The 23,043-nt window shown below is 37.2% G+C and overlaps 1 protein-coding gene across 1 annotated transcript; it reads right to left on the reverse strand.

The window, feature by feature from the left end:
• Positions 1-4,483: 4,483 nt before the first annotated feature.
• On the reverse strand, positions 4,484-21,794 carry LOC128633101 (carcinoembryonic antigen-related cell adhesion molecule 5). Its single transcript, XM_053681830.1, has 18 exons — positions 21,764-21,794; positions 19,782-19,817; positions 19,392-19,643; positions 18,987-19,259; positions 18,217-18,468; positions 17,138-17,323; positions 16,193-16,477; positions 15,733-16,005; positions 15,310-15,627; positions 14,722-14,988; positions 13,715-13,963; positions 12,671-12,784; positions 11,627-11,731; positions 11,423-11,464; positions 11,225-11,299; positions 8,995-9,072; positions 8,784-8,839; positions 4,484-5,892 (listed from the first exon to the last, which is right to left on the reverse strand). The coding sequence occupies exons 1-17, from the start codon at positions 21,792-21,794 to the stop codon at positions 8,784-8,786; spliced, it is 2,892 nt and encodes a 963-aa protein (XP_053537805.1). The 3' UTR covers positions 4,484-5,892.
• Positions 21,795-23,043: the final 1,249 nt, after the last annotated feature.

Here is a 23,043-nt window from a genome sequence, read left to right on the forward strand (position 1 = left end):
GCGCTGCACAAAATGCAATGTTCCTTCAATGTGTAAAGGCCCTTTCACACTGAGCACTGCTCGATAAAACAAAGTGAATCACAGATGAACTGTGCTTTCACACCAAATGAGAAACGACTGATCGCCTTCGGCTAATTCACGCCTGCACACTAGGTGGCGCAACCTACTATTCAGCTGATCGCCTACCGTCTTTGACCACTGAGAAAAAGCATCACTTAAATGTTGGCGAATAGCACCATAAGGCACACAAACTGTTAAGAAGCACAGAAAAGATGTTTTTGTAGTTGATGTGACTTTTTATCAAAAAGTTCTCCGTTCTCAGACACCAATGATAACAAGAACTCAACATCCATTTTCTTCTCTCTTCTGTAATACTTATATTCGGTGTTTAGACCGGTTTTCAAAACAGCTTTCTGTGCTATAGTGCCACCAGTCTTGCCCTTTTCTGCAACAGCTGAGGCTCCAGGCACGTGATCTAAAGCTCAAATCTAATTGGATGGCCCGTTTCATTCCGGGGCAACGGGGGAAAAAATGGTGGAAATGGCCGAAATACACTGGGGGGACTCTAGTTGGGGAGTTATTTCATGTCTCCTGCAAACAATGTTTTAATTGGATGCACCGTTACTCTGCCCTGTGATGCAGCATGAGCTGCAGTTTGAAAATATGCGGTCGGCTGGCTTGATGTGTCTCGACGGATGTTAGCTCACACCATCCCTGTTTGGTAGCTGTTGTATTAAGGGGAGATAGGGGGCAGGGGAGAGCTGGCTGGTCTGTGGGAATTGCAGGTGACTTGTGGAAAAAAAAAAGAAGGGAAAAATCTCCCCCATCCCCATCCAAACTAAATTGGACGATACATTTATTAAACGTCTTGCCGCCTATGCTCTCTGTATGTGGGGCTTATATATTTTCCCTGTGCTTGGCGGGTTTCCTCCGAGTACTCCAGTCTCCTCCCCTAGTCGAAAGACATGCATTGTAGGCTGATTGGCGTTTCCAAATTGTCTGTAGTGGGTGAATGTGTGCGCGATGATGCCCTGTGATTTTCTGGCACCCCATTCAGGGTGTCTCCTGGCTCGTGCCCCGAGCTGCCTGGAATAGGCTCCAGGCTCCCTACGACGCTGAATAGGATAAGCAGTAAAGAAAATAGCTGGATGGATGTTTAAAAACTCGAATCTCCTTAAAGCTGATCTCTGCAGCTTTCATTATGGATTTGTGCTGTGTAAAGTGTTCACACATTTGAATTTAATTTGAAAGCTGTTCTCTTTTCATCTAGCAGGGTTTTTTTTTCTTTTTCACCGGTAAACCACTGACTTCCTCTTCTGCTTGCTGCTACTGATAGACCACAAACATGCAAGAATGCAATCTTTCACTTTAGACTGCAATTTACACTGAGCGGTTATTAAATGAGCTTTTGCAATCAAGTAAGACTGGCATCTCAGTAAATTATAAATTGCAAGATTTGATTTTCAATTATTTTAGCCAACTGTAAATAGTGTACAACACTGTTTCTCAATCCTGGTCCCCACTCTTTAGCCTATTTTTATATTTTCCCAGATCTCAAATCTCCTGATTCATGCTGCGTTCATTGTGCAATCCATGTGGTAATTTGAAGTCTAATAATTTAACAATAATTGTAAAACTTTAAAATAATTTGAATAAGGTCATTTCCTACCTCGGCACATTCAATGTTTGAAGTCGAACGGACGCTTTCCTGCTCAAAAGCATAACTTTTTTTTGTTTTTTAGCTCATTCAGAGCATGTAAAGCTCATAAAAATATACTTTAACAGCACTTTTACATTTGCATTCATGCACCATTTTGGACTGAAACTGCACTACAGCAACAAAGCAGGTAGCAATGGCGAGTAGCTTAGAGACAGGCTAGCCAGCCAATGTTACTGATAACTGATGATGATTGCCTTCTTAAAACAGCGATTAGTATGGCCAGTGTTATAGATTTAACCAAGTACTTTGTCTGTATATTAACTGATCTAAAGCCAATACTAAACCAATTAAAATGTAGAGAAGGGGAATGTTACACTGTTCACAGTGTGAGCGGCCATGGAGAAGAACTGGTAGTTGAGAAGACTACCCCAAGTTGATGAGTTGAACTTTCAATTTGAGGGGGCATTTATTTATTTTTAAACCAGATGCAGGCAGGATGCAATTACAAGTTGCAACATTGCCTTGAATGCAACATAATCAACAAGCATGTCTGAGAAACACTGTGGTGAGTCAGTAGCAGTGTCTCAAACTCTTGCGGTTTCAAAACCTGCTCAAAACAAACCCAATTATAATAACAGCCTATTGCGATCTCAGCAAATATTAAACTGAAACCACTTGGAGTTTACATTAGAACCGTATGTACTATAAGTATGAGTGTACTATAAATGAGTCTTTTATAACAATACTAGTTATAAAACTAGATTAATAAATTATATATAATTATAATCATATATTTTAAAAATGCTTATTATGTTTACTTTACAAAATTTCATCCCTCTCCTCCACTGCACCATAAACTTTAAGTTGTTTATCCTTTTCCCAGTCTTTGTTGTATGTTTTGCCATACTTAGACCATATGTCTATGTCTGCTATACTAACTATCATCGCTTGGAATTATTACGTGATTTTTATCCCATGAAGGGGAGAACGGGACGGGATAAGTCCATGTGGGGATTTGTTTGAGGGTCAAGTACACTACAAATATTATTGTGAGGCTGAGAGCAGACAGTGTCAATGCACTGGGGAAATAACAACCATAAATGTAAAAAAAAGAAAAAAAAAAAAAAAAGAAAAAACAAGTTGTCAGATTTTCCCCCTAACAAGCAACCATGTTTTTTAAAACAACCCCAAAAAAAGCAACCCGTGAACCGTAATATTTTCATGATATTTTCTTTACTGGTATTTATATGTAGATGTATTAACATAGTACATTATTACATAGCAAAAATATTGGAACATGTTACTGACACGAGTTCCTTATTACCCAGATGTGTCCTGTTAGATTGATTATTCAAACAACAAATAGTGCTGAGCATCTACTATTGGCTTTAGTCTTCAGTTTCACATGTGAAGACTGCATTTGTTGTTAAAAAGGATAGGCCAACATGAAGATCGGAGAGAGCTGTCTATGGGAGAAAAGTAAGCCATTTTGATGGAGAAAAGAGGGGAAAAAAAAAAAAAAAAAAAAATCAACCCAACGTCCTGAAAAAGAAAGAAACCACTAGTGTACTGACCAAAAGACACTGAATTGGTTGGCCAATGAAAACAACAGCTGATCACAGAAACATTGTGAGAGCTGTGAAGAAAACCCAATAACCTCCACCGGGCGGGCGGGCGGGCGGGCGGATAGATAGATAGATACATAGATAGATAGATACATAGATAGATAGATAGATAGATAGATAGATAGATAGATAGATACATACATAGAGAGAGAGAAAACCACAAGATGCAAACCACTCTTCAGCAGCAAGAATTGGAAAGCCAGATTGGAATTCGCAAACAAATAGTGATGAACCACAAAACGTCTAGAATCAAGATTAACCTCTACCAAAGGAATGGAAAGTTCAAAATGTGGAGAATGAAAGGATCTGTTCATGATCCAAAACATACAAGCTTATCTGTGAAACATGGCGGAGGTAGTGTCATGGCTTGGCTTGCATGGCTGCTTCTATAACAGGCTCACTAATCTTTACTGATGATGTAACTCATGATGGTAGCAGCAGAATGAATTCAAAAGCATTTTGTCTAACAATTTACAAAGAAATGCATCCAATCTAACAGAGAGGAACTTTATCATGCAGAAAGACAACGATCCAAATCACAGTGCCAACACAACAAAGGACTTCATCAGGTGGAAAAGTGGAAGGTTTTAGACTGGCCAAATCAATCACCAGACCTTAACCCTGCTGAACACCATTTCACCTCCTGAAGAGGAGACTGTAGGGAGAAACCCACTGAAACAATTTGGTGGTCAATGAGATTGATGCAGATTGCAGTTATTACAAGCAAGCGATATGCAACCAAATATTAAGTGTTATTTACTTTACTTTCATTTACTTCAAGACTTCTGTTCCTATACCTCACTTGAAAATTGGGTGGTCTGATGCAAAAAGTTCTATGTTTTATGTTGTTTAAGACATCTAGATGTAAATAAAAGCTGAAATTCTAAACGCTCATCTCATATCCATCTTTTGATCTCAAACCCAAATGTCTTTGGTGTATAGTACAAACAAATGAATTAGCCTTCCTGTTCCAATAGTTTCGGCAGGGACTCGAAGTAAACTTTCTAAATCGCTTGTGATTATGAATTAATGTGAGTTGGTTCACAGGATATCATCAGTAGTCAGGATAAGGAAGAAAAATAAAAGAGTAACCCCCTAAAAAAGAAACAAATCAAAAAAAGTGTTAAAACACAGCAGGAATAATTAGTATAAAGATTTGTGTATTTATGCAAATGACTTAATCATAACAGGCCAAAAATTGTCCTTGTCAAAGTTTATTGGAGGAACAGATCCAAGAATGGTTTTGAGGATGTGTAGATTTAAAGGAAAATATAAAAATGAATGAAAAAAAGAAAGAAAAAAAAATGATATTCATAGCTATAGTATCCACAAAATACAACAAATTTAAGACATGAATTAAAAATGTACATTTTCAAACAGATTATCAAATTAATTATAGCCAGAAGATGGCACTGTTGTAAAATAAGTATAAAAGTAACAAAATGACCCCCTTTTTATACAGAAAATACATGAAAGCATTTTGTTTGTTTTTGAATGTGTACTTGAATCTTACAGTAGACTTTGTTGCTAGTCTGTGTGATCCAGGATTGATAAAATATTTCCTGATGAAATTTTTCATGCTCTCCGTTTAGCTTCGGCCACATTTTTAACAAATAGACCTCTGTTTGTAATCGGTTTGCTGCAGATGTACAGTATTGCTAGACTTAAAAATATTAATGAGAAACAGAGTTGATTATTTATACTGCAATACTTGTAGTTATTATTCTTGTATAGTACAACAGTAATGATGCATAAGAATTAATTATTGAATGGGCTTGTTACAGTGCATTATTACATTTGGTGCATTTGGTGGAGTTTAGGCCTTCTTACTATTCAGCAACCAAAGACATACATGTTTGGCATTTGTTTCTTATGTGGAAGTAATTTTGGATACCTTCAATCTAACCATCTCTGTACTTTTCACAATCTGTGTTGATTAAGTAGAAAACAAGCTTGCTTAAAAAAGGAACAATTTAATGTTTAGATAGTTTTTCTTTTGCTTTGCAATGTAGAATTTGGCAGTTAAATGCATAAATGTTCCATCTACAGGGATTGTTATGATATTCATCTTGTTGTGGTTTGTGAAATCTGCATGCATTTATTTAAAGTATTGCTTAATAATACTTAATAAAATGAAACCATAAAGTAATATGATAAAATGATACATGATCTTTTTAACTGTAGGCTGCAGAGTGTGGCTGTACCGTGTGGTGGAAAATACATCAGTGCATCTCTGTATGTGATCTTAAGGACTTTCAGTTCTGTAGGTGTGAACTGCACACAGATGACATGATGAAGCCCCTCACATGAGTGAAAAATACATTTTCAAGAATAAAAGTTCAGTCACATTGACTTATTACTCTTACTATTACTACTAAATCCTTTTGCTTTACAACCAGTCCTAATAGTGGAGCAAGTAATCAATAAAATACACCCTGCTAATACACAGATTCTTAACCCCCCCTGCACGCGCGCACACACACATTTTAAGCCAAAAAAGTGCAAAGAACCTGTACAAGCCAATCTCATGCCGATTTTACTGTCAATGCACACATGATGAACTTCTCTCTTTCTTCTCTCTCAGCTTTGTACTCACTCCTCCAGCACCTGTAAATGAACATTTAGAGCTGTTTTAGATTTTACTTTCTGAAATGGTTAAACTTTGGTGTTTTAAGCCAATAGCAAATATGTTAGGAGCATTTAAAAGGCAATGCACATTTATATTTCAGTATATACAGTAATTCTACAACATAGAACACTAAATAGTGAGGAATTATATGAGGAAAAATTGTCATGTGTAAAATTACACTGCAATACTTGCACTTCTTATAGTGGAATTTCTGCTAACCGCACTGACATTATAGGACCGAGGAAGAAATTTCATAAAAATGTGATTTTAAACCACTTTCTCTCTTATTTTGAACATTTCTGAGTTTAAGCAACAACAAATGTTACTGGCATATTTTCTAAAATAAATAAATAATTTTTTAAAAAGTGGATTGGCATTACAGTTAACAACTTCCATGTCATCTTGAGCAAGAGACAGGCTTGTTTAACCGACACACTGTAAGCAATTATATGCTCCTCTTTTTCACAGTAGCTACTGATACATCAGCAAAAACTAGTCTTTGTGAATGTATAGTTATAGGGCCAGGTAGTGGTGGGAGATATATACATATACTACAAATAAAACTGTATTACATCCAGTTTCTACTGTGAAAAACTGTGAAGGGAGCTGATTTATTTCTCATAATACATAATATACATTCAACTGTGGGCTCTGGTTGCCTTAGGGTTGTTTATTTTTCTCTTATAGACTGAGGTTTATTTGTTTTCCTAAATTTGTTGAGGGTGTGAACACAGTGAGCTTTAAAATAAAAGATAAACCCCAGGAATTTAAAGTACTAGAGGACTCTCTCACTTTGTTTACTGAGTGTTTGAGCTGTGAGAGGAACCAGAATGCACATCTCTATTTTCTACTGCTAAGAGCTACAGTTGACTCACTTCCGCTGTGATTACATCATGATACCCAGCAGCTGGTAAGGCTCGCAGAAACAGGAAGAGAGGACACTGGAGCTGCTTTTTGAAGTAAAGCCTATTTATACATTTACGCACTGCAAAGAAGGAATTTGAAGAAAATAGAAAAAAGCCTTGTTTCTGGGAAATTAGTCTTATTTTTTGTGTAAAAAGAAAAAAATAATCTTGTCAAGAATGTTTTGCATTAGAAAAGTAAGCTCATTTTAAGAAAATAAAAATATCTAACTGTGTTAATAAGATATGCCAGCTAATACGGAGCAAGATTTAACCATTAACAAGCTACAACAAATGGTTTGCATAAAATACCAGCAGAGGAACAACATTATTTTCCTTACTTTAAGACTACTTTTTCAATGAAGCAGCTATGTGTCCTGGGCTGCGTCTGAAATGGCATATCCTGCTACACAGTAGGTGAAAAGTAGTGCATCAGATGGATAGTACGTCTGAACTCTCAGTAGACGAGAAACAGTAGGCACGAAATACCCGAATGGCGTACTGCTTTCGGTGAGTTTTTGCAGTATGCAACCGATGGACACTACACTAGTCAAAAATCCCACAATGCAACGGGACTGGTGCGCACAAGCTCAGAAGGGGGGGGGGGGGGATAAGGGGTGGAAGACAGTACATGGGCTCCTTAAGTATTAAACCAGGACTTGTTTTATAATACCTCAATAAATTGTTAACTTGTTGAAGGTTTAAACAAGAAAACTGTTGTCACAGCGTTTTAAAGCTTTTTGTTTGATCTCCATCATACGTTAGCTGGCCAAGATAACCAATGAATTTACCTCAGCCTGTTAACCCCGCCCACATTACATTACAAATTCAGTTAACATTCCTGATGTATATTTTGCCGTTAGCGCGGTTGCTTTAATCTGGTGATTTTTGTGTTTATGAGGACATCGAAGGTCGCATGACAACGCCAACATGGCGGATGTAGTATGTCCAGGATTGTATTCATACTACACACACATACTAATTAGTATGTACTGTTTCAATGGTTATGCAGCAAGTACGGTCACAATACAAGACTTCGGACACAGCCCTGGTTATAATAACCTAATTAGCACCCCTATAGAAGTTCTAGTTTTCCAGCACCTAACTGCCAATCTTTTGTTGTTGTCGTGTTCGTGTATTGTCATGTGTCCTACAGCTGCTCTCATAGTCTGCATGTTTTTGCCTGGTGTCCATTGTTTCGTTTATGGTTCTTGTTTACACTGATTTGGTTGTTTGTTTTGCACTTCATTCAATAAAACTCTGCGCTTGCATCCACTGCCTTCTACAATCCCTGACACTATGCTGCAGAGTTTTTCCCTGTTTCAATAAAAATGATAAAAATAACAATGCTTCTGGTGGTTTAATTTAAGACAAAATCACTTATTTTATTATGCTATTTGAAAAAAAATGTGTCTTATTATAAGCTTTTTTTGTGCTAATTATTAATCTTAGATTAAGGGATAAATTCTTAGTCAGTTCAAGCAAGAGACCAAAATACTCATTAAGCAAGTGTATGTTGAATAACTGAGTTTTCATTACTTGCGATAAGCACAACTTGCTTAAATTGGGCATTTTTGTCTAGATTTAATATTCAATAGCATTTTTAATGACTAGATATTTATGCTATTTTCAGGAATTCTTACCAAGTCAGTTTTGCTTACCCCATTGGCAGGTTTTCTTTGCTTGATTTTAGTACACTTTAACTAGATTTAAGCGCGTCTTGCTTGTTTCAAGAAAGGCATTTTTTGCATACGGCGAGTGACCTCTGACTGAATTTTGATGCAGCGTACAATTTGCTTTTAAAATTGCTTCAGGTGTTGTACCATTTGATTACACAACACTATTTAATCAGACACAACTCCTATTTAACTCCTTGAACAAAACTTGAACTAGGGTTTCTATTCAAGATCTCTCCAAGTATTTCTAACTCAATTTGAGACTTGTAAATGGAACAAATTTTGTCTTACCTATGTGTTCTGCTTCAGCAGTGAGTAAACAGTTTCATACTCTACACTGGCCTTCACTAGATGTAAACAAGAAATGCTGAATTAATGTCCACAATCAACTGCAGCCCATCTCAACTGTTAAATAGACATGAACTAAATGAATTGGTTAATAAATCAGAAAATATTCAAAGTTGATGTACATGCACACATATATGCATGTAAAGAATTTTACCTTGATTTTTCTTTGTTTTTTTCTGTGGCTTGAGTTCAAGCTCAGTGTAAGTCACGTCACTGGGTCCAGCATCATCATCTGCAGTGACAGTGAACAGAACAAAACACACACAGCTACAGCTTTAACCTGAATCGAGCTTTGCTTAAAAAGAACCAGTGTGGGGAATTACTAGTATATGATGGGATGTAGCTGAACACAAGATACATTTTAAATGTGGAGCTTACTGTCACTTCTACATGTTATGGTTTTGAAATACATGTGTTCTCTTTGCATGTTTTTTTGTTGAAAACGTGCAAACTTTATATGCACATTAACGATAGATAGATAGATAGATATATAGATAGATAGATAGATAGAACATTAAAACCACTGACAAGCGAAGGGATCATTGATTATCTCATCACAATGGCACTTGATCTAATGGCACCTATCACAAGGGGTGGGATATATTAGGCAGCAAGTGAACAATTAGTTCTTGAAGTTTGTAGCGTGGTACCTTACTTATGGGGTTTGGGCGCCAGACAGTTCAAATTAACCGTCACTTATAATTTAGACTTTGGACATCACTCAGAACAAAAAACATCAGTAGGCTACTCAATTCTTACAAAATAAGATTATGATTATTTATGCAATAAATGTAAGAAAATACAGATCGTTTCAGTCATAGAAACTGAAATAATGAAAACCAAAACTTCCCATACGTGGGATTAATAGACGAACCCACAAGGAAACAAGCCCCTACTCATACAAGAAAATTTTCAGACACAAAAAAAGCAGAAAAAACCCCACATTTAACCCCAAAATAATTCTTAACCAAAACAAAAAAGTTGTTCAGTTTAAAAGCGGCACTTCAGTGGCGGTGATTCAGGCACACGGGAGTTCGTGAACGTGAAACCACGGGAACCCGGCCGTCAGATTCCGCTTAACACTCGGAGTTATTTACACACAGGAACATCCAACGATTTAAGCATACTGGTTCTCCACAAAAGTATTAAAGAAAGGATCTCAAACCCGTGATGTGCCTCAGAACCCTCAAAGCTCCGCTCGCTCGTTGATTCCTTTTGGCAGGATATTCCCGAAGTGTTCGCCAGCCTCCGGAATCAATATCCACAAGATTATAATCCACAGTAAAGCATTAGCGTGGTCCCTGGCAAGCGCACACCCTCAGTTCCGCCATTCCCACCTGGCTCTCAGTCCCGCGTCCCGCTCATTTCCGCCTCCCGCTCATCTCCCCCTCCTTTAGTCACCTGTTCTTTTTATTGCTTCCGAAGACCACACCCTTCTCTTCATCTCTCTCTTTTTTTTTTCTTCCGTTAATTAAAGCACGGAATGGAACGGACTCCGCCTCTGCGTCACTGTGCAGCTATCCGTCACAAGTTGATGTGTTGGAAGCAGGAAAAATGGGTAAGTGTAAGCGACTATGACAAGGAGAAAATTGTGATGGCTAGATGACTGGGTCAGAATGACAGGTCTTGTGGGGTGTTCCCAGAATGGAGTGGTTAGTACCTACCAAAAGTGCTCCAAGGAAGGACAAGAGATGGCCCCGGGATGCACTTTGGGAAGAAGGCAAGCCAGCGGTTTGATGCTTTGGCCAATGTTCTGCTGTGAAACCTTGGGTTCAACTGGATGTTTCTTTGACATGTACCACAAACCGAAACATTGTTGCAGACCAAGTACACCCCTTCATGGCAACGGTATTCTATAATGGCAGAGGCCTCTTTCAGCAGAATTATGCGCACTGCCATACTGCATAAATTGTTGCTGATGGATATATATACAGTGCCATCCACTAGTATTGCTTTACTGACCACAAAATCAAGGTCCTGCCATGGCCATCCCAGTCCCCTGACTTTAACCCCATAGAAAACCTGTGGGGTGAACTGAAGAGAGTCCACCAGCGTGGACCTCGAAATGTGAAGGATCTGGAGAGATTCTGTATGGAGGACTGGTTTCGGATATCTTGCCATGTATTCTCCAACCTCATCAGGCATTATAGGAGAAGACTCAGAGTTGTTACCTTGGCAAATGGAGGTATCGCAAAGTATTGCCAATAATTGTTACACACCTATATTTAACAAAGATTTTTTTTGATAAACCTGTGTTTAGTTTGCAATTGTTTGATATTATTATTTTGAAGGCATCTTTGCTCAACAGCATTTCTTTGCATTTGAATAAATATGTAAGTGTTTTTATATATAAAATGTGAAGTTGCAGAATAAAAATACTCCACTTTTATTGTTGTGTGGCTCCTTTTTCTTCATGTCCTTTGTGTAAATGGCCCCACTGGGTTCAGCTGCAGCGTCACCTGATCACAGTGCAATGTGATAGTCACTACAGGAGATGTATTTACTGTATGGTGTTAATCAGAGATTTATTCCTTCTAGTGCAAGTGGAAATATTTGACATGAAATAAAGAAATCTCTCTCACTTTTACTTGCGTTCTCCACAGTGGCATAAATGTGTACATTTCCTACAGAAAGGAGTGCAAATAAAGAACAAACAAGATAAATTTCCAGACAATTTTGAAAGCGTTTAAGAAATGAACATTGTTTACATTAGCTTGTTAACACAATCTTATATTGAATTACTGTATACATAAGGAAAGTATTCATTATGTGACACATTGTCTGACCGGTCTGAAGTGGTATGTATGCTGACTGAGAATCCTCAGCTCCTGACTGACCCGGGTTCTGGCCTGGTGTCTGATTGCTGTTCTGCTGTACGTCTCTGTCCTTTCCTGTATGAGAAGACAGAATTCTTCATTTGCTCAATTTATAAATCATACAAACTTTATTTTAGAGAGCGCTTATACATTAGTGTATGGCAAAAATTCACCAGTAAATAAAGAGCAATTACAAGCTATTAAATGTGTAAACAACAATTTGTCTGATTTATCAAGCTGGATATGAACAAATTTATTTGAAAATCAATCACAGGAGCGTTTACATACATAATGTGTTATTTATTAAAAACACAGTTAGTTTAAAAAAGTCTATCCTACAAGATATCTTGAGTGTGGGCTAATTTATTTATAAGGAGAATCACTAATGTGAACCAATTAGTAGAACAATAATGGTGGAAGATATAAAAGGAGGAAAAGTTACTGTGTCTATAGCTGAGCTGTATTATCAGATAATGTAGTTTGTTTTTCACCGTTTAGTCGTCGTCATGTCGTTTTTGTCTCTTAATAAGTTTTGTGGTTGTCACTAAATGTAAATCTGCTGTGTCATATATGCACTTGATTCAGTTTACAGCTGATTGGAATTTATTATCATACACACGAGTATGAAGAAAATCAGCAATGCTAAAACGTGTAAATCTGGTTGGAATTTATTTTAGTTTGGCCTAAGAAAACATTTAGATACCACTTGAATTTGATAAAGATTAATAAATAAGGACCAAATTGTGTACTTGCAAGTACAATGTGTAGTAATTAGTTTTATTTTTCTATTTTTAAGCATTGTACATTATTTTAATGATAATTAAGGATGTGTAAAATCATGTGTAACGAGAGTAATTATTGAAAAGTGTTAGATACCAGTCATAGACCATTTTGTTAACATCTTTAAGTTATGTCCAAGTTTTTGTAACGTATACTATTTCATGTTTTATAGACTAAGCTTTGTAGAAGTACTGATTATATTATAAGCAATTTAGTGAAAACTAGTTATCAGACCTTTGTTGGATTTGTGCCACCAAAGCAGGATCAGTAAAAGGATGATGAACAACAAGGCCAAACTCAGTCCCACAGCCACAGATACTATATCAATACTGGATCCAGACCCTGAGTCTGAGGAAAGAAAAAGACACAAATGAAAAAACCTGCTGTCATCACAGTTCTGTTAAACCGTCTACAAATGTTCACAATCTAGATAGAATTTTTGACAACACACTTTCATTTGAACTCTGCATTAGGTCACTCACAACAATCGCTTGTTTATATTTCATCAGATCTGACCCTTACTTAGTTTGAAAGATGCTGAAATTAATGATTTCATCATGTTACAGTAATATTCCTGTAATTTCCTCGACATTCTCATTTCTGGTAAAGCACGTAATAGACTTAAACATGTTTGAAAATACATTTGCTGTAGTCCTTACTCATACCAAGCACACATTAGATTTGTACTCTATCATTAACATGGTTTACCGATCTCACAGAGAATCAAACAAACACACTCTTAATTCTCACACAGTACATGACCTCGCCGTAACTCTCTACACCCTGGAGTCTTAGATCCACCAATACTGATCTACTAGTGGCTCCTAACGACCAGACTGACAAGAATGAGCAAAATATTTAGTGCCGTAATCCACCTCTAGGCCTTTAACTGCACCTCCTTAATCCTAAAACATACATTTTGTACCAACACAAAATTTTCCTCTTTTTCTTCCTGCTAGTCTTTTTCCTACTCTTTTTTTTAACAGCCAGTTTGATTGTTAGGTGCTACTTGCTACAGAATTCAAATGTATTGTTGTTGTTAATAATAATAATAATAATAATAATAATAATAATAATAATAATAATAATAATAATATTATTATTATTAGTAGTAGTAGTAGTAGTAGTAGTAGTAGTAGTAGTAGTAATCACTGCACGTTTTAAATGTTAATGTTACAAAGGGAATCAAATATTTTGAAAGCTGACTGAAAACACTGTGCATATGAACTTAAAAAAAAAGAAAATCAAATAAAAAGAAATTCTCTAAAGGTTTCTCACCTCTGACTGAAACCCAGCTTTTCGGTGACTCTCCTCTCTCTGGGTGTTTACAGTGGTAGAAACCTTCATCTGACTTTGACACAGTACTGATGGTCATCTCTCCTGTAGTCTTGTTCTGCAGGACTGAACCATCTTTATAGAAATCAATACCAGAATCTGAGGTCCTTGAGTTGCGAGATAAACAATGTAAAGTCAGAGGATGTCCCTCAGTCACAGGATGGACAGGACTGTCCAGGATCACATGACCATCTGTAGGAAAGAGAAAGAAGACACTGAAATCAGAAAGTGTGTAAAATACAGTAATGATTTTAACACCGAGAGCTACAGTAAATCAGTGGTAGATATCAGAGAGAGTGTACACAGTGCAGCGCTCACAGAGTCTTCATGTGTGAAGGAGAAGATATGCTTAAATGCCAGTTTTATCAGGAACATTCAGATGTGAAAGCAGCTTTCACTGTAGTATTCTTAAAATCCTGAAACTAAACTAGTCTTCATGAGGTATTCTTATTTCTCTTTATATTTTTATTGTTAAAACATTGTGAGAAGCTTTTTTAGGTTTACTTTCTGCAGTCTAATTTCTATATGGGATAATAGTTTTATTTATGTAAATCTAATGTATTTATGCCTTCTCTCTCTCTCTCTCTCTCTCTCTCTCTCTCTCTCTCTCTCTCTCTCTCGTAAAGTTTATACTGACATCCAAAAGGTCTCATCTCTCTGTATTTATTTTTCTTCTCTTTTTTTATTCTCTGAGTCTGATCTTTGTGTGCAGATGTGTGTATAAACCTCTGTGTCTCAGATCTCTGCAGCCCTGAACACAGCGCTATCTGTTGGTCTTTTGTTAGAATTGACTGAATAAAAACATCAAATCTGTGTCACACTAGAAACTGCACTCAGTTTCTTTATAACAATATTATAATTTATTTTCACCAATTCAGTAGATTATAAAAGTGTTATCTTTTTTCCTGTATATTGTACATCTATTACTGATGAGAACATTGAAGACTCACTGTGCACTGTGATGTTGACAGGATTACTGCGTCCTCCAGATTCAGACTGACACCAGTAAACTCCAGTGTGTGATGTAGAGAGGGAGCTGATGTTACATGTAGATCCTGAAACTGATGAACAATCAGACACTGTCTCACGGTGTGTGTATCCTCTCACTGTCCATCCAGTAGAGTCACTCTGGTCCTCACAGCTCAGTGAGAGAGAGTCAGCAGTAAAGTGTTGAGTTCTGCTGGGATTGATGATCAGAGACACTGGAGGAGATTCACCTGAAACACACACATTATAATTCAGATCTTATTCTGAAAATTAACATGTATTTTATCATGATGTTAATTTCAGTGTACAGTTTAGTAAACATGTGTAACATTAAAATTACCACAGGACTAATACCTGTTCTGATTAGACAATGATATCTGAATAAAAATCTACTATCAGGTGCTTATTCAGCTGCTTTACACATTCCTCACTAAGGAGTTTAAATATAAACAGTTATTACACAACACATTAGCACATATACAACACTTAATATTAATAAATGGACATTTGCTACACTCCAACTAAACTCTACTGTTGATTTACTTCCTCACCAGTGATGCACAGTGGCTGTAGGTTGCTGAACTGTGTGTGAAAGACTGATTCTCCTCTCTCTGCTCTGCACATATAAACTCCTGTGTGATTCACAGTAACAGGACTGAGAGTGTAGGAGCCTCCAGATCCTCTGCTGCTGTCTGAGAGGAGCGCTGTACTGTACCTGAGGGAACCCTGACTGTCTCTGGAGGGAACCTCTGTGTACCAGCTGAATGTCCAGCCTGTAGAGGAGTGTTTAACCTCACAGCTTAGAGTCACTGAGTCTCCTTCAGTCAGCCAGCGCAGTGGAGACACACTCACTACTGCCTCTGCTGCATCTGATGGACAACAAATGTAAATAAATAAAATCAAATAAAATCATACAGAGTGGTAATCTTGTTATATATAATTAATGATAAGATGAAACAAACTCACACACTCACCTGATACAGTGAGTGTAACAGCATTGCTGATCTCTGATCTCTGAGAGTCACTTCTCCTCCCTCTGCAGGTGTATTTACCACTGTTATCATTTCTAACTGAGCTGAAGCTGAACTCCTGTGTTGTGGGGTATGGGTAGAGTGTGTAATCTTTCTTATACCAGCTGTATGTCCACTCAGTGTCTCCTCCTCCCTGTATTTCACATCTGAGAGTCACAGTCTCTCCTCTGAACACATGTTTATCAGGCTTTATGGTCACCACAGCTTTAGGACTCTCTACAGAAACATAATTTTATTATTTTATTTTTATTTTATTATTAACCCAAATACAAACACACTTCAATAATATAGAGTTGAATTTGACAACTGTTGTATACATACTTAGTGATGATGCAGTGTATACGTATGTAATAATATATAAAGTCTGTGAAGTGGCAGTGTTTTGCAACCTGTTTTCACTCACCAGTAACATTTACCCAGAGTGCATCACTGTAATGTGTGAAGTAGACTGGGTTTCCTCTTCCAGCTCTGCACCTGTACTGACCCCCATCAGAGATTCTAACTGCACTGTATGTGCTAGTGTAGTAGTCTGTTTCAGTCTCAGTCTCAGTCTCAGTGCTCTGTGTGGGTTTGATCCAGTAAAACTTCCATCCAGCAGACTGCAGCTTCAGTGTACAGAACAGAATCACGTAGTTTCCTTTCAGTACAGCTCCTTCACGACTTGGTGTGAGTTCAGGTTTAGATTTTTCTGCAGTTGGAGATGAAACACACAGTTCAGGATGTAAACTGTTCATGTTCTGCTCTCAGAGTGTTTAACACACTAATCACTACTACAGACAAACACACTATTACTGATACACTGTAAAGACACTACTGTAAAAAGTAGATTTAATGTGAAGTACATTGTTCTCTTATTCTAGAAAAAGTGTAAAGACAAAATGTACTGCATTATGCTTGACTGTTATTTAAAACATCCTTCAATATAAAATGTTTGAACCAGCAGAATGCATTTTATTATTTCACTTTACACATAATGCAATAATAATAATCTTGGTTTAAATTAGATATTTTGTCATTAGTATTATTTATTATTGCATAAACCTGGGATATTTTCATGTTCAGCATTTTGCAGCACATTGAGTCAGCAAATAAATAAAAATCACATCTTTAGTCTTCATCGACTGCATTTCACATCATCATCTCAAAGTCCAACATCTTTACTGCATATCACACTTTGTATGCATATTGTGCAGCTCTAATCTACACCAGTACTGAGTGCTGAGGTGAACCTGAGGTTAATGAGTACTGAAGAGATGATCACACTCACCTGATACAGTCAGTGTAACAGCATCACTGGTGTGTGAGGAGTGTGAGCCTCCTCTCTCTCTTCCTCTACAGGTGTATTTACCTGCATGAGATGTTTCAGCACTCCTGATTCTGTACTCCTGTTCACTACTGACACCAGAACCATCTTTATTCCAGCTGTAGATCCAGTCAGAGTCCTCTTCATCCTGTATGTCACATCTGAGAGTGACAGTCTCTCCTCTGTACACCTGTACATCAGGATTTATGGACACCACAGGTTTTGGGAGCGCTGTACAAAGATAACAAAATATTTCCTGAAATAATTAGTATGCTTTTGATTGATTGGTTTTCATGAGTGTATAGAGTTTAGAAGATTTTGGAAAAGAATGTAACATTACACATGGAACTCTGAAAAATGTTTTGGACAAGTTATAACCACTTGCACCAAAAAGTCCAGCGCCTTCTACAGATCCTGATTATAATCATTTGGTATTGTGTTAGATGTATTTATAGTAAAGTATTATTCAGATTTGTTTAATAAAATGAACAGGAGATTAAGATTTTTAATATAAATGATTGTTGTTGTTTTTTTAACCCATTTATTTGCCATCACATTTTATTCTGTATAATTCCATGTTTTGGTCATTGGTAAGGAAGCGGAATGAAGCAAAAGAAAAAAAATTCCTACAATTATTCGAGATCCTGATGTGATCTGGCTCCAGGTCTCTTATGTATGATTTCCAAAGTGATTAGTCAGCACTTATAGAGACAAAGCAGGTGATTTATTTACAGTGTAGCTTTAAGGCCTCTGGTATCAGACACACGCTGTACATTCTTTCTATTTTGATCATAATTTAATATTCTGTAGTGAGTGTTTCAGCACTAATGTCTGTGTTTCAGTTACAGTTATAAACACCATTATGAGTCTGATTAACATGAGTGCTGTGTAATTATAATTTCCATCTTTCTCCTACCATGAGATTTATTATCCCTACATAACACTGATATCTGATAGTCTGTGTCTCTTATAACAGAGATTCTCTTCCTGATGAACACACACTCAGCTGTACTTTACTTTAACTTTTGCTCTCACTGTTCATGAATGACAGGCTTTATAAATATCTAAAATATAATAAGAAATAACTTAAAACATGCAGTGAAAGAGTAGAAACCATGACGTACCTCTAACTGTAACTGTAACTGTATCACTGAGCTCTGAGTCGTAGTTTCCTCTGCGTGCTTTACACTGATACACTGTTTCTCCTGCATTAGAGACTGTATCATGGAGTGTGTCGGTGTCTTCAGCTACTTGGACTCGATCTTTGTACCAGAGAAAAGTCCATCCATTAGACAGCAGATTACAGTTCAGAGTAACTCTGTCTCCAGTGTAGACGGAGCTCTGAGGACTCACTCTCACAGTCGGTTTGGGTTTTTCTGTTGATATGAAATGATGATGATATTAAAGTTTTCCTCTTTACAACATAAACAATAGTTTTATCATCTTAATCAGATGATTTGTGTCTAATAATGTATTTATATTCAGCATTTGTTAAACAGTTACAGTTTTGTGACTTTATTACATGGTCAACATGGTCTTATAATATCATTATACTCTACATATACTGTACATGGAATTAATTTAATAAATTGTTCATATCTGAACAAACACACTTAAGTTGTAATGAATTCATCTTCATAAGTGTGTTCACTATTATGAATGTTGAACACAGTGAATGTACAACTACACCATTAATCATTACTAGACACAGGATAAGTAACTAAAACATTGTTTTTTTTCAGAATCTGTGACATTTAAAGCAATCTTATGACTTTAATCCACACTGCATGTAGTGATGTGATGCTGAAGTTACTAATATTGGTGTGATAAAGATATTAACACACACACATACAGACACACACACACACACACACACACACACACACACACACACCTGACACAGTGAGTGTAACAGCGTTGCTGGTCTCTGAGGTCTGAGAGTCGCTTCTTCTCCATCCACTGCAGGTGTATTTAGCTCTAAGAGACTCTGCAGCAATGAATAAATATTTACTGTTCTCAACAGAGGAGGATATTTGGACACCATCTTTATACCAGTTGTACATCCACTCAGTCTCTACATGTCCTCGTATTTCACATGTGAAAGTGACTTCCTGTCCACTGAATATCGGTCCATCAGGCTGCAGAGTCAGAACGGCTTTTGGTCTCTCTGTACAGTTACAACAAATACATAAAATCAGTCAAACACACCCTTCTCTGACCATCTGATATTTAATCAGTGTGTTTTGTAATGATTATGTGTATCAGTGCATGTTACAGGAGTGTAAGATCAGACATGTACCTATCACTGAGAGAGTCACTTCATTACTCCCTGTTGTTGTCCGTCCATCAACAGACCCGTAACATCTGTATTTGTGACTCTGACCTACATTTATAGTGTAGTAATTTTCAGCAGAACTGTGAACATTATCATCATCTTTGTACCAGTAGTACGGTCCATTTCCTCCTGAAATCCTACATGTGAGTGTAACCGTCGCTCCTCTGAATATTTGAGGTGAATTCGGCTCCACAGACAGAACTGGTTTAAACACTGCTGGAAAAGTCAAAAAGCAAACACACACTGTCAATGTAAATAACTTAAATTCTGCATGACAATGTACAAACAATCTTCTCCACTTTAATACAAATCCAGCATGTACACAACATAGCCAATAAAATATGTATAAATCACCTTGAGCTTGTCCGACTCGGATAAGTGAAATAAGCACTAAAAAGGGAAGAGGAACAGAGAATATGATGTAACACTGACTTGATTCTTTTCTTTAAGAAGACAAATGAGAACAATGTCATATACTGCAACAAAAAAAAAAAATTATATTCAGTTTCACTTCAGCTATAAGAAATGCAATATATCGACCTGTTTCAATAATGAATGGAGTTTAGAAAAAGCTATTTTCACTCAGGTCACTATGCTGCTCATTACTGTCTCATGTTTAATCTGATCCACATCTGCTAATCTGAAGATGGATTACACACTTCCTTCTCTGTGTCTCACATGAGAAAGGCGCTCCTGCGCACTAGAGCTATGCTGTAATACATAAAGCCTGCAGGATGATGTCATATATGAGGAAAAACCTGAGCTCAGTAGCACATACAGGCTAATGAACACACACAGTTTAGGATGATCAGTGTAAATTGTTATTTTGTTTTCTGGGAAACAAGCAAGTATCTTATTTAGTGTCTGAAGGGCAGTACTAAATGGAAAAAATAAGATCTTTAAACAAATAAACTTTTTAAACTGATCACGCTGTTCAAAAGTTTACACCCCCCTGAATCTTAATGCATCATGTCACCTTCTTGAGCATCAGTGAATGAACTTATACTGATCAGCACTGTACTGTATCAACGACCGAGCAGTAGGTACTGAATCAAATGCAATAGGTACTGAATCAAATGCAATAGGTACTGAATCTAATGTAGCAGGTACTGAATCTAATGCAGTAGACCTGTCACAGTACGCCTTTTCGGATGCAGCCGCAGTTTTTTACCACACACACACGCTCACGCACAACTTATCAACGCTATCTTTTATTTATTTATTTAAAAGTAACAACATAACACTCTGAACATGTACTCTTCCTTTTATACCTTATAACAAACAGAAAGTGTTCATCCATGACAAAAGCCCACGAAAATATCACAAACCAAAATCTGATTCACGCTCAGAAAAAACTCCATGTCACCTCAGACACTCTACAACCCCAAATAACACACAAATCCTGAAGATGGTAGATTTTAGATTCTACACATATGCACTAAAAAATTTTTTTTATCTACTAGGTACTGCATGTTGTAACACGCATGCGCCAACTGCAGACACAGATCATTAATACTGCAGACACAGTATGTCACTGTTATCCATCTATGGTTAGGGTTAGTGTAATAGCTAGAATATCCAGTACATAGTATATCTAATCTAATGTCATTACATTACAGGATGAAGTGAGGACACACCCAATTAACAGCAATCCACATAAACTATGCTGAAAATAAAAAAAATATTTAGTCCCCTCTGACACCATTGGAACAGCAGGCCAAGTTATTGTTATTGCTGCAGACTGAAGACATTTGGGTTTGAGATCAAAAGATGAAAAGGAGAAGAGAGGTTAGAATTTCAGCTTCTGTTTCCTGGTATTTATATGTAGACGTGTTAAACGACATAGAACATACTACATTTCTTTCAGACCACCCAATTTGTAGATACTAGGAAATAAAAACTGAAATCCTAAACTCTTGTCTCATATCCATCTTTTGATCACAAAACAAAATGTCTTTGGTGTACAGCAGAAACAAATGAATAGGCCTTGCCGTTCCAATAGTTTCAGAGGGGACTGTACTGTACACTCCCCCTGATATCATTATTAATGCAACTAATTAATACTATTTGATATAAAAATATAAATATATAAAGGTAACCCTTACTTCATCCTCAGTAACCAAATAATAAAACAGTTTTCACAAGGGCTCAACTCACATGAACTAACTCACACAACTGATATGGATGTACACTGATCCAACAATCATATCAGAGAATCATACAAAAATGTTCTAATCACATATTAATCTCATCACACAGGATATTAGACTTCATCTGAACATATTGTTTTAAGCTGCCACTCACTCTAATGAAGACACAAAGAAACATTTACTCACAGATCATCACACGGAGTGGACGGAGCTCCATCCTGTCACACTGATGAAGGACTGACTGATCAGTGGTCTGTGTTAAAGCCACTAAACTTCCTGTGTTCTTACACACAGAGAGAAAGAGAGAAAGACTTCCCTTCTGGTCAAAGTTGATGTGCTCTTTTCATGTGAACCCAGAAATTATAACAACAATTTTCAGAACATAACTTTATTCAACTCCTGAACTTGTACAGTTCCTCTGCTTCTTCACTCAGGTTCATGATTGATCTCAACAAGACATCCAGTGGAACTTTCTGGAAAGCTTTCTATCTTGTTTGATTGAATAAGCAAGCTAACTCTTTTAAAAGAATGAGGTCTTTCCTAAATCAAGAAACTTTTATATTCTGTCAGATTTACTTCAGTTTTGGGTTTGATGCATTCCATAAAGATCAGAAAAGTTCACTGGACATGATGTCAGAACCTCCTATGAAGCTGGGAGGCAGGGCTTCTGCTAGTCACAAAATGGGGTTCTTAAATGTACAACCTAGATGTGATTAGTGAAAGGGATTCTAAGACTTAGATTTTTCCAATGAAGCTGTACATATTTTCATCCATTTTATTTGTATATAATAATAATAATAATAATAATAATAATAATAATAATTCCTTAGATCAATATAGATTGATTGCCATTTGCATGTTCTCCCCGTGCTGCGGGGGTTTCCTTCGGGTATTCCGGTTTCCTCCCCCAGTCCAAAGACATGCATGGTAGGCTGATCGGTGTGTCTAAAGTGTCCGTAGTGTATGAATTGGTGTGTGAGTGTGTATGTGATTGTGCCCTGCGATGGACTGGCACCCTGTCCAGGGTGTACCCCGCCTTGTGCCCAATGATCCCTGGGATAGGCTCCAGGTTCCCCTGTGACCCTGAAGAAGGAGTAAGCAGTAGAAGATGGATGGATAGATCAATATAGCGCTTCTCTAGTCACTCAAAGCACTTCACATTGAATGTGTGTGTGTGTGGGGGGGGGGGTCTTCTCAACCACCACCAGTGTGTATGATGCTCCAGAACACCCACTACACACCATCCATTGGTGGAGAGGAGAGGAGAGTGATGTTGCCAATTCAGAGATTGAGATTATTAGGGTGTCATGATAGATAAGGGCCAATGAGGAAATTTCACCAGGACACCAGGGTTACACCCCTACTCCTTACAAGAAGTGTCCTGGGATTTTTAATGACCATAGCAAACTGTGTAGACTTTTCTAAAATGAATTATACCCAGAAGATGGCACTGTTGTAATCTCTTG

The sequence above is a fragment of the Ictalurus punctatus genome, chromosome 7, assembly GCF_001660625.3.
Source record: "Ictalurus punctatus breed USDA103 chromosome 7, Coco_2.0, whole genome shotgun sequence".
NCBI classification, from domain to species: Eukaryota; Metazoa; Chordata; class Actinopteri; order Siluriformes; family Ictaluridae; genus Ictalurus; species Ictalurus punctatus.